The sequence below is a fragment of the Vulpes lagopus genome, chromosome X (assembly GCF_018345385.1).
Source record: "Vulpes lagopus strain Blue_001 chromosome X, ASM1834538v1, whole genome shotgun sequence".
Classification (NCBI taxonomy): domain Eukaryota; kingdom Metazoa; phylum Chordata; class Mammalia; order Carnivora; family Canidae; genus Vulpes; species Vulpes lagopus.
This window is the reverse complement of record NC_054848.1, coordinates 37,538,794-37,564,100: the sequence shown is the minus strand read 5'-3', so window position 1 is coordinate 37,564,100 and position 25,307 is coordinate 37,538,794. Positions and strand designations below refer to the sequence as shown.

Here is a 25,307-nt window from a genome sequence, read left to right as displayed (position 1 = left end):
CACCGTTTCTAAACAGAGTGGCTTGTTAATAGCTGGTAATTATCTTTAGGATCCAATTTCTGCAGACTGTTTTAATACATTAAGTCATTAGTTTCTTGTAGCTCAGACTTCTACTTAACAAAAGATGGTTGCAAAACTGATTACCGAACATAATGATATTCTTACTACAAAAACTAGAGTATATAAGGGAAGGTTCTGTATACAAGAACAAAACGATTGTATTACCAAGAAGAAGCCAAATAAAAAAAATATATAAGACCTGTATAAAGAAAATTAAGAGGGGCACTTGGCTGGCTCAGTCAGTGGAATGTGTGACTCTTGATTTCAGGGTTATGAGTTTGAGCCCTATGTTGGGTGTAGAAATTACTTAAAAATAAAATCTTTTTTTTTTTTTTTAAATTTGGAAATTCTACAGAGGGACTTACAGAATCATTTGTTCAAATGGAAAGGCACACATCATTCCTGACTGGAAAGAAAATCTATAAATTTAGTACAATCCTAGTTATAATTCCAACATTATTTTTGGGAGAATGAGATCAAATGAAATCTTAATAGTCTGGAAATATAAACATGAAATACCAGTGAACAAAATAGGATGAATAGGAATAACAAGAGGGGATAAAATGCAGCAGATGTCAAAACATAACATAAAGGCACTATAATTAAAACTTTCAAAAAGAATAGACAACTTTCTGAAGAATAGAATAAAAGAGCCTGGAAATAGATCTCAATAAATATGAGTATTAGTAGCTGAGATTGATGGCACTTCAACTCTGTGAGAGGAATAGTATATTATTCAAGAAGTGGTGGTGGTGGTTAATTTGGATATCCATTTCAAAAAGCATAAAATTGGATCCCTACCTCATGTCTTAGAAAAATATTAATCTCTGATGTATCACATTTTGTATGCATGCAATTTTTAAAATTAAAGCACTAGAAGAAAATATAAGTGATCTGGGGAATACTCTTCTAAGCATGACAACCCTCGCCCCTTCCATATACACACAAAAGACAAAGTAAAAGATGGATAACCTTGACTACATAAAAATACTTTGCTTTGGAAATTAAAGTCAAATAAAAATGAAAGCAAATAATTGAATCTTTAAGATAATTTTTTAGTGGTTTCACGGAATTATCTATGTGGCTATGCCAGAATTACAGCATGTACCTGTTGGTGGATTTTTAATCTGGTCTTATTTCTGCATGAATCTTTACTAGCACTTCTGATTGTTCTGTTGCAATAAATCCTTAGTGTGAAATAAATAAGATAACCAGGGAGGAGTTGTATATGTAATAGATGAAAGACCTACTTCATTAGCCCCTAAGAAGTTCTAATAATTAGAAAAAGGAGCAAAGAATGTAAAGAGGCATTTGATGGTGAAAGAACTGCAAATGGCTAATCAACATACGAATGGACGTTCAATCTCACTCTTATATTAAAAAGAAAAAAACAAAACAACTTTTTATTTATTGGGCAGCCAACACCAGACTTTTCTCCACCTCAAATGCCTGGAAAGCTTCATTCTTATCATTTGCTGGTGTAACTTCTTAGGGCACTTGAACAATGTTGATCAACAGTTTAAATGTTTGATCTTTTGAATGCATTGATCTTTTGATTCACCAATTCCAGCACCAGATTTATGCTACAGAACATCTCAGAACTATCCTGAGGATGATAAGGGCAGCATGAATTCTAAAAGGAAAAGTCTGAAAGTAATGTTAATGATCCAACACAAGCCAGAATACTTGGCAGCTATTAAGAAGACTGAGGTGTAGGTGTAGGTGTAGGTGCTGATGTGGAATGATCTCTTAGATGAATTTTCCAGACATTCCTGTGTTCCTTCTAGAAGAGTTTATTGAAGACCAAATGTGAGCTACCAGTACTCTATTCTAAACCCCGGAAGATTTGGTGGTGAAGGAGCTGGCCAAGCCCCAGCCCTCAAGGCATGAGCAAGATAAACACTAGACAGGAACCCAAATAAGATCATTTGAGATTGTATTAAGTTCCTTAACAAGCTTAAAAGAAAATGATGGGATAGACAGTGATGGGGTAAGGCTGGAGGGGATAAATTTCAATTTTCACTTTTAGAACATTTTATATTATTTGGGTTGTTGTGAACTGTAAAAAATTTTCCTTTTAATTATGAAAAAAAAGCATAAAAATCTGTTTTGGATGATGATGGAAGGGGTGTTTTCTTTTCCCCTGTAGCTGAGACGAAAATATAGAGTAAAAATGTATCTAGGTTAAAATGTCTGACTCTGGAAATAAATATGATGTTTTGACTTTTGTTTTCTGTTTCTTTTTGTTTTATAAGAAATTTACCATTAACTCTGGCAGTTTTCATGCACCTTGTGGGAATCCGAGGAAATGTAGTTGAGAGAATCCTGTAAGTGACTTAAATTATGAGAGTCAGTTTCTAGCTCTCCTGGTAGTGTTTAGAAAAGCTCCTTGAACCTTTATAGCACCCCAGTGACAAAAGAATCCCTTTCATCATTAAAAATAGTGTACAATATAACAGAGAGAAAATTGCATAAAACCTAAATATATGGTTTAACAACACACTGTAAAGCAAACACTGTGCAACACTCCACAGATCAAGAAATAGAAACTTGCCAGAAGCTTCCTGTATGCTGCCTGTAGATCATCCAGTCGTCCACTTCCATGCCAGCCCCCCCCACAGGTTTACCTTGATTTTGTTAATGTTTTCCTAGTCCCTTCCTTCATAGTTATATCACTTATATCTTGTTTTCTTTTTTTAAAAGAAGCAGATTTATCCTTTAGTTTTGCCTGGTTTTTGAATTTCATATTAGAATTATATGTATTTTTTTCTTTCTTGATTTTATGGTCAACCTTGAAATTTGCCAGTATCATCCATATTGTTGCAATTAGCCAGTGGTGCAGTGGAGCTGATTGTACTATATTCAATGACATTACATTGGTAACTTGAAATTGGCTGAGGTAAAAGCATTTACACCACGAAAATTAGCAAATGTACCAGATCAGAGCTTTTTCTTTCAGAGAGCCAGTTGTTACATTAACTAGTACACCAGCGTACTTAGCTGTAGTGAAGTCAATTCAATTGATGTACGTTTGTAAATTATAGAACCATACCACTATTTATCTGTTCTTTTGTCAATGGACAGTAAAGTTGTTTCCAGTTTTCTGCCTTTATAAACAGTTAGCTTATTAACTTTCTTGTAGGTGTGTCCTCATGCACATAAGGCACACATCTCTGTAGGGTAAGCTCCAAAGAGTGGAATTGTTGGGTCACCTCTGATTTCTAGTGCTATCTCAGTTCTTGGCTTAGTAACTTTTTATTATCTTGTTAGTGCGTCTATGCTCCTTCAATGATATTTGTTGCCTGCTTGTATTGGGGATGGAAAGTTTTCCTCTTCCTTTCAAGTTTCTTCTGACTGGTCTAAGAATTAAATTGACCCAAGACTGACTGACAGGAGAAAATCAAATGTGATTACATTTGTACAGGGAATCTACATAAATTAGAGACTCCAAAGATAGGTAAGATGAACTATGTGTGTCATTCTGGACTCAGAAGAAGTGAGTAGGGGTTGGTGTCTTCAAAAAGAAAGGAAGGGGATCCCTGGGTGGCACAGCGGTTTGGCGCCTGCCTTTGGCCCAGGGCGCGATCCTGGAGACCCGGGATCGAATCGCACGTCAGGCTCCCGGTGCATGGAGCCTGCTTCTCCCTCTGCCTGTGTCTCTGCCTCTCTCTCTCTCTCTCTCTGTGACTATCATAAATAAATAAATAAATAAATAAAATTAAAAAAAAAAAAGAAAGGAAGGCAATTCACAGGAAGAAGAAGTGAGTAGGGGTTGGTGTCTTCAAAAAGAAAGGAAGGCAATTCACAGGAAGAATGGAAAGAGTAAATGTTTGGTAAACAAATGTTTGCAGGACCACCCAGAATCAATGGGACATAGAGAGGACTTTGATCAAACAGGCCTTGCTAGGTTCCTCCCTGTCAGCCACCCTTAGTTCATGTTAGGCTTCAGTTATCTACGGTGATATCATCTTGCCTGGAGCAGGTCCTTTATCTAAATTCTTCTAAGTAGTTATACAGAAGGAGGCAAAAAGAAAAACTTTGAGTCTTCTATTTCTTAATATAATCCGTCTAAAAAAATCCAAATACCAGAGACACATTTTGGGGTGTCTAATTTTGCTCTCCTGCAGTCCTACCTTTGAAATATTTCCAAGAAGTTTCTCATTCTAGAAGTTGAGTTGGTAGATGGTTTTTATGTCATTGAATCAGTCTCTTAGTTCTGACACTAGGTCAATTCACATAAACTCATTTCAGGAGACCCAGATGCAGTTATGGTCACAAACTTAGGCCTACATTATGCAAGCAATCAAGTATTTAATAAGGCATTTTTCTGGACTCAAAAAGAAAGACAATGGTTAATGATTGGAGCAAATTATAAACCAGTTTCTGAGTCTAGGAGGTAGCCAGTCAAGAGAAGAAGAAATTTCTAAATGCATCTTTTGCAGTTTGAATGCCTCTCACGATGTCACCAGGTGTTCACGTAAACATTCTGAGTGGCCCATATAGCAGCAGGCATAATGATTGTCTCTACATGAGTTATTGTTGCAATTTCTCTGAAGTTTAAATCAAATCATTCATATTCAGTTTGCAAGGCTTTCTGGAAAAGGTCAGTTTTAGTTCTCAATGATTCTAAGTTGGGAGGGTGAGGGAAAAATGGAAAATGTTCATTTGTAGAGTTGTAGTCAGGCATTGCAAGAAATGAAATGAATTCAGGACCTAGTCCAGTTTATAATAAACAGTATTAGAATCTAATATTCAAAAACGTGCTCTTGAAACATAATTTTTCTCTCTATAATCAACCTCATTTCTATCGAAGATAGACAAATTAAGACTAATTTGTTTGCCAAAGAAGTTTCATTTCAATGAATCAACTTGCCCTGATTATTTGCATAGTGCAGCAAGAATAGTGTTTGATCCTACAGGCTCTTTTAAATCTCCTTTGCTGGAGCTGTTTATGAAGAATCTCAGTTTGAACTTTTAAAACCCTCTTGAGACCAGAAGCCAAGCCAAATACTTGCCATTAGACTTTGCCTGCAATGCCTATAGATTTGGGCTAATTCCTCTCTTCTCGAAGTCCCGAAAATCTCCTAAGGGTCCTGCACCTGCCAGAATAGAACCTTCTATACTCAAGCTGGCATTGCTACTGGGGAACGCTATAAGCAAGAGGCCAGGTTCGTATTTTGAAGGGTTATTACTGGCTCTTTTATGTCAACCTTAGTTCCTTAAATCTGTCTGGTCATATCTGAGTCTATGCAGGTCTCCCTCAAATGTGACATTCCAGTCAACATCTTGGTAATATGACCAATGTTTCCAATTATGTCCTGTTACAAAGAGAACAGATACTTAACTGATATTATGCAAATAACTATCTTGCCACAAAATGAGAATACTTAATGAAAGTTTTGAATCCTGGAGGGATCAGGTAGGGAGATAAAGGTAAATTTTTCAATTCTGCGTACAAACGTAGAATTTACCAAATTTCTGCAAGTCATGTTTAGCTTAAGAAGAAAGGTTTCCTTATATCTGGAAGACAGAAGATTAAAGAACCAGCAATATTTAAAAGAAAATGTTCTAAAAATTATAAACCTCCTCTTGAGTTCTCTTAGTCCCATGTAATTATTGTTCTGCTTGAATCCACTTTTTCCACTACTTCTGGAAACTTTTGCCTAGTTGGGTTTTTATGATCTTAAAGTTATCAGAAACCTGTATTCTAGAGTCATTTCCATGAATCTCCTTGACGATGAAGCATTTTTGTGGGCACATTTTCGTAAAAGCCATCTGAGTAAAAGAATAGCTGTAAATGATAGAAGACTTAAAAATGGCCATGGGTAAAGGTCTGATTGAGTTCATTGCAATGCAATTAGCAAGAAAATTTGGTATTTGTGTAACATAGAACATTTTAAGATAATGACTAAAATTACGACTGATTACAGTATCCCAGGGTGTAATCAGAATTTTAAGAATTTTATACCATTTCTAGAACACATTAATAGTACTTAACCATAAATCTGACATATGAATCTTTATTGTCACTTATTTGACAATGCTCCCCATGTAATTTAACATATCAAGTAAGCCTAATTAGTTTAACATCTATCTTTTATAAGGAAAAAGAACAAATCTTTTGCATGTTTTCAGGGGCCCTCTGAAAAGTCTGTTATTTTGGCATTAAAAAGGCTTCATTTAGGATTTGATTTTGGGGAAGTTTGTACAAAATAACAAAAAAGTTTAAAACACTTGGTCAAACAGGATCATAGGTCACTGAAACAACACTTAGTTATACATTTAAGCAACACGACAAAGATTTTGCAGACAAATATACAAAGTTAAATAGTTGTAAGAAGCCTTACCTCATTTAATACTGAAAAGACTGGTTTTTTTCTTCCAAACAATCAAAGATTATTTTCTTCCAAGTAATCAGAGATTACTTCTAAGTAGAATAAATCAAAGATCTGATAACAAAACATAAAATGTTTGTTTTCTAGGTGGATTACATTAAAGTAATGAAAAACCTTTTTTACAATTTAGTATGAAGACTAGACCAGTAATCTAAGAAAAGTTTGTCCTCTTAACAGAGAGAAAAACAAAACAAAAAAAAATTAAAGAAAAACAGAGAGAAAAACCAAATTATAATTTTGCACCAGTGTATTTCTGATATTAAAACTCATTTTTAAATAAATTCATTTTATTCTTAGCCACCTTGGCAGAATGTTAAAATTCGTTTTCAAAGATTCCTTTTCCAAAATCCTGCTAAACTTTCATTTTAACATTCAGATGTTGCTCCAACTTTCCTCTTTCTAAATAAACAGGCTCACTTTAGGACAAATTAGTTTTTTAAAAAAGTAATTTCCATGTCCTTGAACTCCTGACCCCAAGACCAAGAGCCACATGCTCTACCGATTGATTCAGCAGGGCACCCCAATTACTTTTTTAAGTGAAAATGTCTGTAATAAGTTTTAAAAAATTTATTAGGTTTTTATTTTAATTCCAGTATAATCAACATACGGTACTATATTAGTTTCAGGTGTACAATATAGTGATTCAACACTTCCTTACATCACTCAATGTTCATCACGACAAGTGCATTGCTTAATCCCCATCATTTATTCCCCCCATTCCCCTCAACCTCACCTCTGGTAACCATCAGTTTGTTCTCTATAGTTAAGAGTCTGTTTCTTTATTTGTCTCTCTCTTTCTCTTTTTTTTCCTCTTTGCTAATTTGTTTTGTTTTTTAAATCTCACATATGAATGAAATCATACAGTATTTGCCTTTCTCTGGCTTATTTTGCTTAGCATTATCCTCTCTAGATCCAACCATATTGGTGCAAATGGCAAGATTTCATTCTTTTTTTCATATCTGAATAGCTGTTATTCATAGCTGAATAATATTTGATTTATCAATTCATCTATCAACAGACATTTGGGCTATGTCTATAATATGGCTATTGTAAATTATGCTGCTATAAACATCGGAGTGCATATATCCCCTTGATTAGTGTTTCTGTGTTTCTTGGGTAAATACCCAGTGGTACAATTGCTGGATCGTAGGGTAGTTCTCTTTTTAATTTTTTGAGACCATCCATACTGTTTTCCTCAGTAGCTGCACCAGTTTACATTCCCACCAACAGCGCAAGAGGGTTCCTTTTTGTCCACATTGTCCCCAGCACTTGTTGCTTCTTATGTTTTTGATTTTAGCCATTCTGAGAGGTGTGAGGGGATATGTCATTGTGGTTTGACTTGCATTTTCCTCTTGATGAGTGATGTTGAGCATCTTGCATGTGTCTCTTGGCCATCCAGCTGTCCTCTTTGGAGAAGTTTCTATACATGTCTTCTGCCCATGTTTAATTGGATTATTTGGTTTTTTGAGTGTTGAGTTATATAAGTTCTTTATATATTTTGGATACTAACCCTTTATCAGTTATATCTTTTGGAAATAACTTCTCCCATTCCATAGGTTGCCTTGTAGTTTTGTTGATTGTTTCCTTCTCTATGCAGAAGCTTTTTATTTTGATGAAGTCCCAATAGTTTCGGAAGTCCCAGTAGTTTCTTTTTGCTTCTATTTCCCTTGCCTCAGGAAATATCTAGAAAAATGTTGCTGTTGCTGATGACAGAGAAATTACTGCATGTGTTCTGTTCTAGGATTTTTGTGGTTTTAGGTCTCACATTTGGGGCTTTAATCCATTTTGAGCTTATTTTTGTGTATGGTGTAAGAAAGCAGTCCAATTTCATTCTGCATGTTGCTGTCCAGTTTTTCCAACACCATTTGTTGAAAAGACTGTCTTTTTCCCATTGCGTATTCTTTCCTGCATTGCTCAAGATTAATTGACCATATAATTGTGGGCTTATTTCTGGGTTTTCTAATCTGTTCCATTGATCTATGTGTCTGTTTTAGGATAAAATTACTTTTAACAAAAATGCATTTCTATTCCTTATACCTTCATTTACCAAAAGCTCACATGCTAGCTTTCTTGCATTTGGAGATGTTTCCTGTATTATTTCTAGTAGGTTAAACCAAATATGTTAAGTAGAATTCTTAACCCTTAAGAAACTAATTTCTAGTGAAAACTAGCAGTATATAGTTGTGAGTTGTCTGTTAGATCAGCATTCTTTAAGTTGGCAAATTTGTGAATACATTTCATAATCTCTAGAAACATGTTTCTTCATAGTACAGTCTTTAAATGAAGCACAAAACATGTTTACCAACAAGCCCACATTTGTCTTTAGTTTTCTTGTAATAAGGAAGCCAGAAGTAGATAAACCTATGTTCAGTCTTCAATTTTCATTATTTAACTTATTTGGAAATGATCTAGATAGTAAAGGAATTTCATCATTTCAATTAACTTAGCAAAATTCTAAAATTTCAGGTTACCAAAAAGGTTTTGGAGGCTATTTTTAAGTACACATACCATAACATGTAATTTTTGCTAAGAAGTTTACATAAAAACTCGTATCTTACTTTTATCTGTCTAAATCATTTGCTCCCAACAAAAATAGTTAGATTAACCCATAAAAACTTCATGAGACATTAGACAAAATCAGCCATCATACTGTTATTATTATTATTTTTTTTGGTGACAAATACTAAAACGGAGATAACATGTACTTATGTGACTAATAAACCCAGATAAAATAGATTTTGTGTCTGCATCATATTCAGTGTTGATAAGCCTTAGATAGATGTATTCATTGAGCCAACAAACTTAAACTAGCTTTTATTTATCAAAAATTATCCTTGATCACGATGAACTCATTTCTATTATATGTCTCAGATTTAGGAAGGTTTAATTTGGGCGCCTGGGTGGCTCAGTCGGTTAAGCATCAGCCTTCGGCTCAGGTCATGATCCCAGAGTTGTAGGATGTAGTCCTATGTTGGGCTCCCTGCTCAGCGGGGAGTCTGCTTCTCCCTCTGCCCCTACCCCCACTTGTGCTCTCTCTCTCAATTAAATGGATAAAATATTTTTTAAAAAGAAATGCTGGGGGGAGGGGCAAGATGGCGGAAGAGTAGGGTCCCCAAGTCACCTGTCCTCAACAAATTACCTAGATAACCCTCAAATCATCCTGAAAATCTACGAATTTGGCCTGAGATTTAATGAGAGACCAGCTGGAACGCTACAGAGAGAAGAGTTCGCGCTTCTATCAAGGTAGGAAGACGGGGAAAAAGAAATAAAGGAACAAAAGGCCTCCAAGGGGAGGGGCCCGCGAGGAGCCGGGCTGAGGCCGGGGCGAGTGTCCCCAGGACAGGAGAGCCCCGTCCCGGAGGAGCAGGAGCTGCACCAACCTTCCCGGGCGGAAAGGCCTCCCGGGGAATTGGAGCAGGATCCCCAGAAAGGCGGGGATGCCCTCGGGCTCCCTGGGACAGTAACAGAGGACCTGCGCCCCGGGGAGATGCGCCGAGCTCCCTAAGGGCTGCAGCGCTCGGCGGGACCCGGAGCAGCTCGGAGGGGCTCGGGCGGCGGCTCCGTGGAGGGGGCTGCGCGGCTCCGGGAGCAGCTCGGAGGGGCTCGGGCGGAGGAAGAAGCTCCGAGGAGGGGGCGGCGCGGCTCCGGGAACAGCTCAGCGGCGGCGGCTCGCGCAGAGGAAGAAGCTCCGCGCGGAGGGGGCGGCGCGGCTCTGGGAACAGCTCGGAGGGGCTCGGGCGGCTCCGCGGAGGGGGCTGCGGGGCGGGAGCGCGAATCCAACAGCGCAGGCCTCGGAGCACAGGGCGCCGGGACACAGCCCAGGATCCAGCCTACCCCGGGACAGGCAGAGGCCTGGAGGGCCCAGGACAGCGAGGACACTCCTGCCCCGAGCTGAACAGATCAGCGGCCCCGCCCCGGAGCCCCCAGGCCCTGCAGACGGAGAGCCCCGGAGTTACTGCGGGAGCTGACTCCAGGGTCCCAGAGCTGCCCCCGCCACTGTGGCTTCCTCCCGGGGCCTCACGGGGTGAACAACCCCCACTGAGCCCTGCACCAGGCAGGGGCAGAGCAGCTCCCCCAAGTGCTAACACCTGAGAATCAGCACAGCAGGCCCCTCCCCCAGAAGACCAAGGAGACGGACCAGTTCCAAGGGAAGTCAAGGGACTTAAAGTATACAGAATCGGAAGATACTCCCCCGTGTTTTTTTTGTTTTTTTTTGTTTTTGTTCTTTTTTGTTTTGTTTGTTTTGTTTTGTGCTTTTTTTCTTTCTTTCTTCTTGACTTCTGATTGCTTCCCCCACCCCACCCCACCCCTTTTTTTTCTTTTTTCTCCTTTCTTTTTCTTTCTCTTTTTCCCCTTTTTTTCCTTCTTTCTCTTTTTTCTTTTTCTCTTTTCTTTCCTTCTCTCTCTTTTTCTCCTTTTCCCACTACAACTTGTTTTTGGCCACTCTGCACTGAGCAAAATGACTAGAAGGAAACCCTCACCTCAAAAAAAAAAAGAATCAGAAACAGCCTTCTCTCCCACAGAGTTACAAAATCTGGATTACAATTCAATGTCAGAAAGCCAATTCAGAAGCACTATTATACAGCTACTGGTGGCTCTAGAAAAAACCATAAAGGACTCAAGAGACTTCATGACTGCAGAATTTAGAGCCAATCAGGCAGAAATTAAAAATCAATTAAATGAGATGCAATCCAAGCTAGAAGTCCTAACGACGAGGCTTAACGAGGTGGAAGAACGAGTGAGTGACATAGAAGACAGTTGATGGCAAAGAGGGAAACTGAGGAAAAAAGAGACAGGCAATTAAAAGACCATGAGGATAGATTAAGGGAAATAAATGACAGCCTGAGGAAGAAAAACCTATGTTTAATTGGGGTTCCCGAGGGCGCCAAAAGGGCCAGAGGGCCAGAATATGTATTTGAACAAATCCTAGCTGAAAACTTTCCGAATCTGGGAAGGGAAACAGGCATTCAGCTCCAGGAAATAGAGAGATTCCCCCCCCCCTAAAATCAACAAAAACCGTTCAACACCTCGACATTTAATAGTGAAGCTTGCAAATTCCAAAGATAAGGAGAAGATCCTTAAAGCAGCAAGAGACAAAAAGTCCCTGACTTTTATGGGGAGGAATATTAGGGTAACAGCAGACCTCTCCACAGAGACCTGGCAGGCCAGAAAGGGCTGGCAGGATATATTCAGGGTCCTAAATGAAAAGAACATGCAACCAAGAATACTGTATCCAGCAAGGCTTTCATTCAAAATGGAAGGAGAGATAAAGAGCTTCCAAGACAGGCAGGAACTGAAAGAATATGTAACCTCCAAACCAGCTCTGCAAGACATTTTAAGGGGGACTCTTAAAATTCCCCTTTAAGAAGAAGTTCAGTGGAACAATCCACAAAAACAAGGACTGAATAGATATGATGACACTAAACGCATATCTCTCAATAGTAACTCTGAACATGAATGGGCTTAATGACCCCATGAAAAGGCGCAGGGTTTCAGACTGGATAAAAAAGCAGGACCCATCTATTTGCTGTCTACAAGAGACTCATTTTAGACAGAAGGACACCTACAACCTGAAAATAAAAGGTTGGAGAACCATTTACCATTCAAATGGTCCTCAAAAGAAAGCAGGGGTTGCCATCCTTATATCAGATAAATTAAAATTTACCCCGAAGACTATAGTGAGAGATGAAGAGGGACACTATCTCATACTCAAAGGATCTATCCAACAAGAGGACTTAACAATCCTCAAGATATATGCCCTGAATGTGGGAGCTGCCAAATATTTAAACCAATTAATAACCAAACTGAAGAAATACTTAGATAATAATACACTTATACTTGGTGACTTCAATCTAGCTCTCTCTACCCTGGATAGGTCTTCTAAGCACAACATATCCAAAGAAACGAGAGCTTTAAATGATACACTGGACCAGATGGATTTCACAGATATCTACAGAACTTTACATCCAAACTCAACTGAATACACATTCTTCTCAAGTGCACATGGAACTTTCTCCAGAATAGACCACATACTGGGTCACAAATCGGGTCTGAACCGATACCAAAAGATCGGGATAGTCTCAGTCCCTGTATATTCTCAGACCATAATGCCTTGAAATTAGAACTTAATCACAACAAGATGTTTGGAACGACCTCAAACTCGTGGAGGTTAAGGACCATCCTGCTAAAAGATGAAAAGGTCAACCAGGAAATTAAGGAAGAATTAAAAAGATTCATGGAAACTAATGAGAATGAAGATACAACCGTTCAAAATCTTTGGGATGCAGCAAAAGCAGTCCTGAGGGGGAAATACATCGCAATACAAGCATCCATTCAAAAACTGGAAAGAACTCAAATACAAAAGCTCACCTTACAGATAAAGGAGCTAGAGAAAAAACAGCAGATGGACCCCATGCCCAGCAGAAGAAGAGAGTTAATTAAAATTTGAGCAGAACTCAATGAAATCGAGACCAAAAGAACTGTGGAAGAGATCAACAGAACCAGGAGTTGGTTCTTTGAAAGAATTAATAAGATAAATAAACCATTAGCCAACCTTATGAAAAATAAGAGAGAAAAGACTCAAATTAATAAAATCATGAATGAGAAAGGAGAGATCACTACCAACACCAAGGAAGTACAAACGATTTTAAAAACATATTATGAACAGCTATACGCCAATAAATTAGGCAATCTAGAAGAAATGGACACATTCCTGGAAAGCCACAAACTACCAAAACTGGAACAGGAAGAAATAGAAAACCTGAACAGGCCGATAACCAGGGAGGAAATTGAAGCAGTCATCAAAAACCTCCTAAGACACAAAAGTCCAGGGCCAGATGGCTTCCCAGGGGAATTCTATCAAACGTTCAAAGAAGAAATCATACCTATTCTACTAAAGCTGTTTGGAAAGATAGAAAGAGATGGAGTACTTCCAAATTCCTTCTATGAGGCCAGCATCACCTTAATTCCAAAACCAGACAAAGACCCCACCAAAAAGGAGAATTACAGACCAATATCCCTGATGAACATGGATGCAAAAATTCTCAACAAGATACTAGCCAATAGGATCCAACAACACATTAAGAAAATTATTCACCATGACCAAGTAGGATTTATCCCCAGGACACAAGGCTGGTTCAACACTCGTAAAACCATCAATGTGATTCATTATATCAGCAAGAGAAAAACCAAGAACCATATGATACTCTCATTAGATGCAGAGAAAGCATTTGACAAAACACAGCATCCATTCCTGATCAAAACTCTTCAGAGTGTTCGAATAGAGGGATTTTCCTCGACATCTTAAAAGCCATCTATGAAAAGCCCACAGCAAATATCATTCTCTATGGGGAAGCACTGGGAGCCTTTCCCCTAAGATCAGGAACAAGACAGGGATGTCCACTCTCACCACTGCTGTTCAACATAGTTCTGGAAGTCCTCGCCTCAGCAATCAGACAACAAAAAGACATTAAAGGCATTCAAATTGGCAAAGAAGAAGTCAAACTCTCCCTCTTCGCCGATGACATGATTCGGTACATAGAAAACCCAAAAGCCTCCACCCCAAGATTGCTAGAACTCATACAGCAATTTGGTAGCGTGGCAGGATACAAAATCAATGCCCAGAAATAAATGGCATTTCTATACACTAACAATGAGACTGAAAAGAGAAATTAAGGAGTCCATCCCATTTACAATTGCACCCAAAAGCATAAGATACCTAGGAATAAACCTAAGCAAAGAGATAAAAGATCTATACCCTAAAAACTATAGAACACTTCTGAAAGAAATTGAGGAAGACACAAAGAGATGGAAAAATATTCCATGCTCATGGATTGGCAGAATTAATATTGAAAAATGTCAATGTTACCCAGGGCAATATATACGTTTAATGCAATCCCTATCAAAATACCATGGACTTTCTTCAGAGAGTTAGAACAAATTATTTTAAGTTTTGTGTGGAATCAGAAAAGACCCCGAATAGCCAGGGGAATTTTAAAAAAGAAAACCATAGCTGGGGGCATCACAATGCCAGATTTCAGGTTGTACTACAAAGCTGTGGTCATCAAGACAGTGTGGTACAGGCAGAAAAACAGACACATAGATCAATGGAACAGAATAGAGAACCCAGAAGTGGACCCTGAAATGTATGGTCATCTAATATTCGATAAAGGAGGAAAGACTATGCATTGGAAGAAAGACAGTCTCTTCAATAAATGGTGTTGGGAAAATTGGACATCCACATGCAGAAGAATGAAACTGGACCACTCTCTTTCACCATACACAAAGATAAACTCAAAATGGATGAGAGATCTAAATGTGAGACAAGAGTCCATCAAAATCCTAGAAGAGAACATAGGCAACACCCTTTTTTAACTCGGCCACAGTAACTTCTTGCAAGATACATCCACAAAGGCAAAAGAAACAAAAGCAAGAATGAACTATTGGGACTTCATCAAGATAAGAAGCTTTTGCACAGCAAAGGATACAGTCAACAAAACTAAAAGACAACCTACAGAATGGGAGAAGATATTTGCAAATGACATATCAGATAAAGGGCTAGTTTCCAAAATCTATAAAGAACTTATTAAACTCAACACCAAAGAAACAAACAATCCAATCGTGAAATGGGCAAAGAGATGAAGAGAAATCTCACAGAAGAAGACATGGACATGGCCAACATGCACATGAGAAAATGCTCTGCATCACTTGCCATCAGGGAAATACAAATCAAAACCACAATGAGATACCACCTCACACCAGTGAGAATGGGGAAAATTAACAAGGCAGGAAACAACAAATGTTGGAGAGGATGCGGAGAAAAGGGAACCCTCTTACACTGTTGGTGGGAATGTGAACTGGTGCAGCCACTCTGGAAAACTGTGAGGAGGTTCCTCAAAGAGTTAAAAATAGACCTGCCCTACGACCCAGCAATTGTACTGTTGGGGATTTACCCCAAAGATTCAGATGCAATGAAACGTCGGGACACCTGCACCCCGATGTTTCTAGCAGCAATGTCCACAATAGCCAAACTGTGGAAGGAGCCTCGGTGTCCATCGAAAGATGAATGGATAAAGAAGCTGTGGTTTATGTATACAATGGAATATTACTCAGCCATTAGAAACGACAAATACCCACCATTTGCTTCAACGTGGATGGAACTGGAGGGTATTATGCTGAGTGAAATAAGTCAATCGGAGAAGGACAAACAGTGTATGTTCTCATTCATTTGGGGAATATGAATAATAGTGAAAGGGAATATAAAGGAAGGGAAAAGAAATGTTGGGAAATATCAGGAAGGGAGACAGAACATAAAGACTCCTAACTCTGGGAAACGAACTAGGGGTGGTGGAAGGGGAGGAGGGCGGGTGTTGGAGGGGAATGGGTGACGGGCACTGAGGCGGACACTTGACGGGATGAGCACTGGGTGTTTTTCTGTATATTGGTAAATTGAACACCAATAAAAATTAATTAAAAAAAAAGAAATGCTTAGTTTATAAGCATTGCATTTTAATCCAAATAAGTAGAGGTCTTTACAAATTAATTTTGGCAATACTGTCCAGAAGTAGAAAAAATGCCACACTCTCTAATAGACAGATGTAAACCTATAGATTGCTTACTGTTTTAAAACGTGATACTCTTTTATAAATAACAGTTGGAATAATTTAAGTACTTTTCCTCAGATTGCTAGTCCCTTACTATTTATGGAGAAGACTTTTAAGATTTGTATTTTTCCCTGGAAATAATCATAAGGAGGTTATGGTCTAGGGTTTAAGCTAGAGATCTTTTTATGCATTTGGTATTTTTTTAAGGTGTCTATTTTTTCCTTTCTTAGGTCTTAAATGAGTGTGGGCACTTTTTTATATACCTCCTGGGGTGTTTACATTCCAAAGACATAGTAAGATTTGTATCTTCAAAGGATAGAGGAAGAATGCAAGTTCCTTCAGAAAAGACTTTGGTTTCCTAAAGCCAATAATTTACTAGCCTTTTGTGTTAAATAAGGAAGGTTTTAGGATCCATAAAAAAAGAAGAGATGGACTTTGGATTGCCCGTAGAGCCTCATTTTTTTCATTTTTCAAGGATTTGTAAGGTATGGGCAGTTACTTTCAATTTTTTTAAGCAAACAAAATTTGTTTTTCCATTGTTCTGATTTTTTTTTTACAATATGCAATGTCTGCAAATGTCTGAAGGTAAAAAGACCTGAGCACACCTTGATTTTTGTTCTTAGTCTAATTTGTTTTTCCATTTTATTATGAGAGTCCCTAAGGCTAGTTGTTATACTAATAAGACAATTGAGAGCACTCTAAAAAGACTTTTTTCTTTCAAACATGGCCAATGTAAACGATCCATTGTCTAAGGTATTCATGGGTAAGCTCTATTAATCTCAATGACTACTCAAACCAATAGCATTTTTATGGCCTAATCAGGGATTCAAGAGGCATCCCCAAAGGAGAGTGCAAAAATGTAGCTTTCACAGGATCCAGAAGGTTCACCTTTCTAAGTTAGCCTGAGAAAGCAAAGGCTTTCGTTGTATAGATAGTAAGAATCATTGTATAGGTGGTAAGGATTGGGGAGTGAAAACAGTGTTTCTGGCTTCCCACAAAATGGAAGATACCTCCAATCGCAGACCTGCTTATCTGTGATACCTGGCAAGAACTACTGGAATAGGATTTTTCTGGCAGCAGCAAAGCAACAAATGTTAAGACAAAGACTCTTTATGGCCTGGGATCCTTAGGACAAAGTCCTGGGAGAGCTGGCATAGCTGGACAAAGATTTGCTGAGATGCCAGTTGTGAGCCCATGTTGTTACCTATTCTGCCCAGCTGCTTTATTGGGTCTATGCTCTATTTAGCTGTCCATCAGATGTGTGCTGGTACATGCACACAACAGTTGGCAGAGACCAGAGAAAATATTCTTACTGGTCATGAATTCAAGCTTTCAAGACATACAATAAGATGAATGGGAAACTTTGTCCAGTTTTTCTTAATATACACATGAAGAGCCTTAGCTAAACCTTAGGTGTCTTGGAGCCAAACTAATACCCAGGAGTGATGGGCTGCAGGTTTGGAGATTGTGTTTTCTTTTACAGTATACCTCGTATGGAAAGTTTTGTGAGTTTGGCAGGTGCCCTAGGGTCAATTTAAACCATTCCATGAAGAATGTATCCCAGCACAGGTATCTTTGGGTTATCTGGTGAGCCTTCCAATAGCTCTTAAGTACTTGACTTCTGCCCCACCAATTTTTTAACCTTAGCTTCTAAGATGTCCCTTGGCAGTAGCTTTAACTCAGGTGCATATTAACCCATTGCAGATTTTGTCTAAACAGATGCCAGTCTGGCAAGAGAAATAAACAAATGCCAATCTGATGAGAACTATGAACTTGCCAGTTTTTGAGGCCAGCTCAAGTAGCCCGTGCCTGTTTTCTTACCCCATGGTTTTTTCCTTCTTAAGACAAAGGACAAAAAAGACAAAGACAAGAGCTGTCACTGACTCTGGGAAGAAGTGGATCAGTAAAATGACCAGTACTCATTACCAAATTTACCACAGTTGCTAATCTGAAGGACCTAATTCCACAAATACTTTTTCCTACTAATCTAAGTTTTGAAAGAGAGAAAAGAGACTCTTACCACTTTTATTTCCATTAAAGCCTGTAGCTAGGGATCTGGGAGACCAACATGGTAAGAATTATTACCTTCTGTCACCTTTAGTGAGATGTCCCACAGTCTCTTGAGTGCAGTGGTCCCTTGGGTGAGTAGTGTTTAGCCAGTTAAAGTTTATCCTGATGAGTATGTTAACTGCTGGGGAGGAAACAACTTACTTACCATTCAAGTTGTTCTGGCTGGTCTAAGAATTACATTGACATGAGGCAGATTAACAGGAGAAAAATCAAATGTAATTACACTTACACTGGGAGTCCACACAAGCATGAGAGATTCCAGAAGCAGGCAAAATGTCATCCTGGACTAAGGAGAAGGGCTAAAGTTCTGGGGCTTCAAAGGATAGGAAGGAAATTCACAGGAAGAATGGAAAGAGTAAATGTTTGGCAAACAAGTATTTTCTGGGAAACAATGAGATAGAAGAATTTGATTAAACAGGTATTGCTAGGTTCTTCCTTGTCTATCATATGGAGTTCATAGTATATTATCATTATGTATCATGATAACTCCCTTCCTGGAGCAGGTCCTCTATTTAATTCTTTTAGGCAGTTAAGGGGAGAGGCAAAATGAAAATTTCTTGAATCTTCTCTTTGTTAAAAATAATCAGAGTACCTGGGGGGCTCAGTCTGTTAAGCGTCTGCCTTTGGCTCAGGTCATGATCCCAGGGTCCTGGGATCGAGTCCCGTATCCAGCACCCTGCTCAGCAGAGAGCCTGCTTTGCCCCCTCCTGCTCACCCTGCTTGTGCTCTCTCACTCTCTCAAATAAATAAATCAAATCTTTAAAAAAAAAATCAGCTGAGCAGCACCTGGGTGGTCGGTTGAGCTTGGTTTCCACTCAGGTCATGACCTCCTTGTGGTTGGATTGAGCCCTGCGTTGGGCTCCATGCTTGTTGTGGAGTCTTCTCCAGATTCTCTCTCCCTCTGTCCTTCCTCCGACTTGTTTTCTCTCTTTGAATAAATAAATAAAAATCTTTAAAAAAAATCAGCTGAAAACAATTTCCATGCCACACTTCATATTAGCTGAAAGACCAAGAAGCGATAACAATTTACATGCTAAAGAGATACATTTTGTGGTGGCAAATATTGCCCCTTTCATATTTACATTTTGTCTAGTTTTTTGTTTTGTTTTTAGTATTTTTTAGTAAGCACATTGGACTCATTTGTCAAAACATCCATCATGAAAAGCTTTCCTTTTACTATTCCCTCATAGCCCAGTAATTTCTTGCCACTATTTTGCTTCCCCTGCCTTCCCAATTACACCATTAGACAAATAGCTCAAATGCTGAGAAAGGGCTTTTTCACAGACAACATTTAATGGATATAAATAATCCTCTGTTCCCTGGGGAAAAATTGATATCAGAAAAGAATAAATGTCCTACAGCTTAGAATAATGCAGGATCCCTATATCCTATACATTCCTTGGCTTAGAACATAATATTCTGTTTCACAGGGAACATCAATTCTGCAACTGGGTTCAGATTTACTCTACTGTGGCTGCAAGAATGTTCTGGGGGCAAGACCTTCAATCAGCACTTGTAAGCCCTTCTTTTTTGTGTTTATTCAAGTTGCTTTTGCACTTAAAGTAATTATGGAAGCTTGGGAACAATGAAGAGCCAAGGCAGAATGAAAAATGCCATATTCCATCACTCTGCCTCAAAAAACATTCCCTTCCCTTCTGCTAACCAATTTAGTAAGTGCTACCCAACGGGTTTCCATTTTATCTCCTTATACCCTAGATTTCTCCCAACCCCAATATACCGATTTTAAGTCTTAAGGATCTGTTTGCACAAAGTTTGCTTTCTGCATGATAAAAACTACCTAATTCTCATCCTATTTGTTTATTTCTTCTCCCAAGATATGAAGAGAATATTCCCAAGTATTTTAGTGGTATTTTCATTCCATTTTTTAACTTCAGTGATTACTACTCCTAATCCAAATAGACTTTGGGGGGATATTTGAGGGCAAATGGTGTTTATGATGTACAAGCCTTGTCTTCTCATTTTGTATCATCTTCTTGAGATACCATAATAATGCTAAGGGTCTAGAAAGTTCCAAGTTAATCTCTCCCACTGCAATACAGGAAACAAGCTAATATACATAACTTTTCCTGATCTTATGGTACAGATGAAGGTCTCAAGGCAACAATGTAAAGTGAATTCCAAAGAGTAACAGGGCCCATCAAGGAAAGAGATACAAGCTGTTTCCCTCTGGTAGAGCATAAGAAGAGTTATCTTACATAAAGTCAACTGAGAAGAAGACAGCTAAAATTTTAGAAATTCCTGAAGACCAAGGATGAGATAGTGTGACAGTGTATACAATCTCAGAGTCACATTCCTTCCTGAGCTCTTTTACTTGGTTTTCTGCCAGGTATTCATGAGAAAGATTTGGAGGAGGGCAGGAGACCTGAGCACACAGGCATGAAGCACCACCAAATTGCTACACCCTTTATCAAACAAAGCAAAACCCATAAGGCCAAGAAATCTTTTGGTCAGATGTAAGCAAAGATCCATTGCTTCTGATTGCCTGAGACCATGGAAATGGTAGACAACCCTCCTGCAATCCAAGCAAAGATTCAGTCCTTTACGGGTTGGAGTAGTTGCAAAAGCCATTTGTCCCTGGAAAAGAAATAGGAAACCTTCCTTTCCCAAGTCACAAGAAAAGTATACTACTATTATGGGATGTACAGGAAACCTGCTTATAACCACATCATTTGCCTTGCACTAAGTATCAAGAAATGACAATCTACCAATTGTGGAAAGTATTGGAAACCATCTTACCATTGTTCTCAAGAAAAATATGCTTGTCTTGAGGGAAGAGTCAAATCAAAAGCCTTCTACCCCTGGCAGAGGGATAGGATCTCCTATCCCAGATCCTCTATAGATACAAGACAAAATTTGGTTGGCATAGCAGTAGAAAGGACAGGAATGCTGAGAAATCCTCATTCCATATTTCCAGGTATTTGTAGCTCAAGACTGAGGCTGACTGAATGTGGACATCATATATGAGGGTAGCTGAAAAAGTTTTCAGGCAAAAAGAAAGAAAATCTAATGCCAACAGAACTGGTATGCAATAAGCAAAAGAGTAAATTTTTCAGGAAAGAAGGTACTGGATGCCAGATGGAAATTTGGCTGTACCTAAAGAAATAGAGTTCTAGAAATAGTAAACATGCAGGTACAACAAAAACAAAAACTTTCAATTAATACAAAGGTAGGGATAGAAAGAGGGAAAAAAAGGACCAAGAAATATGGAAGTAATAGAAAAAAAAACGGGAAAGATTATAATAGCCATAAAAATAGTTAGGTGAAATTAAAGTATTCTAAACATTCTACTTAAGACAGAGGATTTCAGGTTGGTTTAAAAAAGTAAAATCCAACTCTATACTGACTATCAGAAACCTACCTCAAATATAAAGACATTGATAGGTTATAAATAAGGGGGAAAAACATAATAATGTCACAAAAAGTAGGTTTCATAATAAAACATATTCCTGGTGATAAAGAAGGATGTTATATAAACAGAATGGTTATTTAAGACATCATGGCAATCCCAAATGTGTATGCAACAGGGCATCACATACAGAAGGCAAAAACTAATAGAACTGACATAAGAAATATACACAGCACAATTTTAGTTTCAGTTTTCAACACCTATCTTTCATTAATTGATAGAAAAGATAGACAGAAAATCAGCAACAGTGCAGAAGACCTGAACAAAACTGTAAACCAACTTCCTCTAATCAATGATTATAGAACTCTTCACCCAACAGTGGAATACACACTCTTTCCAAGAGTACATGGAACATTCACAAGTTAGATCATATTCTGGGCCATAAAATAAATCTTAATAATTTATGTTCTTTAAGGCATTAAAAAATATTGTTTCCACATGGAATTACATTGAAAAGTAAGAGAAAAGTATTTGGAAGATTCTAAAATATTTGGAAATTAAACAACTCATGCCTTAAAGCAGAAATCTCAAGGAAAGTTTAGTAAATATTTTTTATTCAAATAATTCAAATAACATCAAAATTTCTGGTTCCTAGCTAAAGCTCTGTATGTTTCCAATTTAAATACTTAGAAGTGGAAGAACACATTGAGCCCAAAGCAAGCAGAAGGAAAGAGTTAATAAGAGCAGAAATTAATAAAGTAGAACACAACAAAAAATCCAGAAATCAATGAAACCAAAAAATCTGTTCTTTGAAAATGTCATTAGAATTGATAAATACTTAAATTTATCAAGAAAACCAGTACAAAAATTGCTAGTATCAGGAAAGATGAGACAGACATCACTATAGATCATATAGATATTAAATAGATATTCCCTTATTGGAAATATTGTTAATAACTATGGTAATGAATTTGATGATGTAGATGAAATGTGCAAATTCCTTGAAAGATACATAATATCAAACCTCAGGAAGAAATGGATAACCTGATTAACTCTCTCTATATATAAAGGAGACTGAATTTGTAGTGAAATACCTTCGAAAGAAAGAAAGAAAGAAAGAAAGAAAGAAAGAAAGAAAGAAAGAAAGAGGAAAGAGATATATATAGAGAATGAATGAATGAATGGTTCTAGTAAAAAGCCAGGAAGACGTGGACATGACCAACATGCACATGAGAAAATGCTCTGCATCACTTGCCATCAGGGAAATACAAATCAAAACCACAATGAGATACCACCTCACACCAGTGAGAATGGGGAAAATTAACAAGGCAGGAAACAACAAATGTTGGAGAGGATGCGGAGAAAAGGGAACCCTCTTACACTGTTGGTGGGAATGTGAACTGGTGCAGCCACTCTGGAAAACTGTGAGGAGGTTCCTCAAAGAGTTAAAAATAGACCTGCCCTACGACCCAGCAATTGTACTGTTGGGGATTTACCCCAAAGATTCAGATGCAATGAAACGTCGGGACACCTGCATCCCGATGTTTCTATCAGCAATGGCCACTATAGCCAAACTGTGGAAGGAGCCTCGGTGTCCATCGAAAGATGAATGGATAAAGAAGATGTGGTTTATGTATACAATGGAATATTCCTCAGCCATTAGAACGACAAATACCCACCATTTGCTTCAACGTGGATGGAACTGGAGGGTATTATGCTGAGTGAAATAAGTCAATCGGAGAAGGACAAACAGTGTATGTTCTCATTCATTTGGGGAATATGAATAATAGTGAAAGGGAATATAAAGGAAGGGAAAAGAAATGTTGGGAAATATCAGGAAGGGAGACAGAACATAAAGACTCCTAACTCTGGGAAACGAACTAGGGGTGGTGGAAGGGGAGGAGGGCGGGTGTTGGAGGGGAATGGGTGACGGGCACTGAGGTGGACACTTGACGGGATGAGCACTGGGTGTTTTTCTGTATATTGGTAAATTGAACACCAATAAAAATTAATTAAAACAAAAAAAAGCCAGACCTCTATGGTTTCACTTTTGAATTCCATCATATGTTAAAAGGTGAAAAAGTACCAGCTCCATATAAGCTTGTATTGAAAATAGAAGTGGAGGAAATACTTCTCAGATGATAAGTTTACCATTTACTCTGATACCAAATGCAGACAAAGGTATTACAATAAAATCAAACTATAGATGAATGTCCCTCATAAATATGGATGACAAATTTCTTATAGAAGCATTAGAAAATCAAATCAGTAAAATTTTAAAGGGATAATCATGACCAACTGGGTCATATCCTAGTAACACAAATTTGTTAACATTAAAAATCAATATAATTCATCGCATTAGTAGTATAAAAGGAAATATACACGTGTTCATTTTAATAGGTGCAAATGATCCTTTTGGCAAAACTTCAACATCTTTTTTTTTTTTTTTTTTTTTTTTTTTGGTGTCTGATCTTATTTATTTTGTCACTCTTAGAAAATCTCATTTTTGACTGGACTCAGACTTAGAGGTAGAAGCTCTCAGAGAGGACAGCCTCCGTCTCTTGGCAATCTGTTCCTGGCGTTTTTCTTTGGCCTCCTTCATTCTCTTGGCCAAAAGTTTAGCATATTCTGCAGCCTCTTCCTTATTTTTCTTAGTACGCTGTTTCTTCAAAGCAATACGCCGACGTTTGTGTTGGAGGACACGTGGAGTAACAAGACGCTGAATCTTGGGTGCTTTGGTTCTAGGTTTCTTACCTTCTTTGTTTAGGGGCTTTCTAACAACATACTGGCGGACATCGTCTTCTTTTGACAGATTAAAAAGCTTTCTGATTCTGCTGGCTCTTTTGGGCCCCAGGCGACGAGGCACAGTAGTATCCGTGAGTCCAGGAATATCCTTCTCCCCTTTTTTCACAATAACCAAATTGAGAACACTGAGATTGGCATCCACAATGCAACCCCGAACAGATTTGCGCTTCCTCTCTCCAGTCCTCCTGGGTCGGTAGCAGGAATGCCCCTTACTTAGCAGCAGGCGGACGCGGCCGTGGGTCAAGACACCCTGCTTCATGGGGAAGCCTTGTTTGTCATTGCCACCACTGATTCGCACCACGTAACCCTTCCATTCCTCGCCCAGAGCATCGGCAGCAACTTCTGTGGCCATACGCTTCTCATAAAAGGTACGCAGTTTGCGCTCATCATCCACTTCAATGAGTTTCTGGCAGCCAGTAGCTGGGAAAGAGATGTTCAGCTTCATCCTGAAGCGGCCTACCGCCTCGGAGGCGCCACGAAAAAGAGCCAAAACTTCAACATCTATTCATGTTAAAAAAAATCTTAGGGACGCCTGGGTGGCTCAGCGGTTGAGCATCTGGTTTGGCTAGGGTGTGATCCCGGGGTTCTGGGATCGAGTCCCACATGAGGCTCCCTGCATGGAGCCTGCTTCTCCCTCTGCCAGTGTCTCTGCCTCTCTCTCTCTCTGTCTCTCATGAATTAATAAATAAATAATAAAAAAAAGATTAAAAAAATCTTAGCAAACTGAAAATACAAAGGAATTTCACTCAACCTGATGAGGAGCATCTGTAATATTCAGCTAACATAATAATGAGTTATGAATGCCTAAACAGTTTCATAGTATAATGATTAGGAATAAGGCAAGTATGTGAGCTCTCCATACAGTGTTCAGTATTGTACTCGAGAGTCTAGCCAGTATAATAGGGCAGGAAAAAGAAATGAAATGTGCACAGGTTGGAAAAGAAGAAATAAAGAAATTATTTTTATTCTTATGTGACATGGCCATCTGCAAAGAAAATACCAGAGTAT

General features: G+C 38.4%; 1 protein-coding gene across 1 annotated transcript; it reads right to left on the bottom strand.

Annotated features, from left to right (window-relative positions):
- Positions 1 to 23,945: 23,945 nt before the first annotated feature.
- Positions 23,946 to 24,782, bottom strand: LOC121482324 (40S ribosomal protein S6). Its single transcript, XM_041740207.1, has one exon. The coding sequence runs from the start codon at positions 24,742 to 24,744 to the stop codon at positions 23,995 to 23,997; it is 750 nt and encodes a 249-aa protein (XP_041596141.1). The 5' UTR covers positions 24,745 to 24,782; the 3' UTR covers positions 23,946 to 23,994.
- Between the last annotated feature and the right edge of the window lie 525 nt (positions 24,783 to 25,307).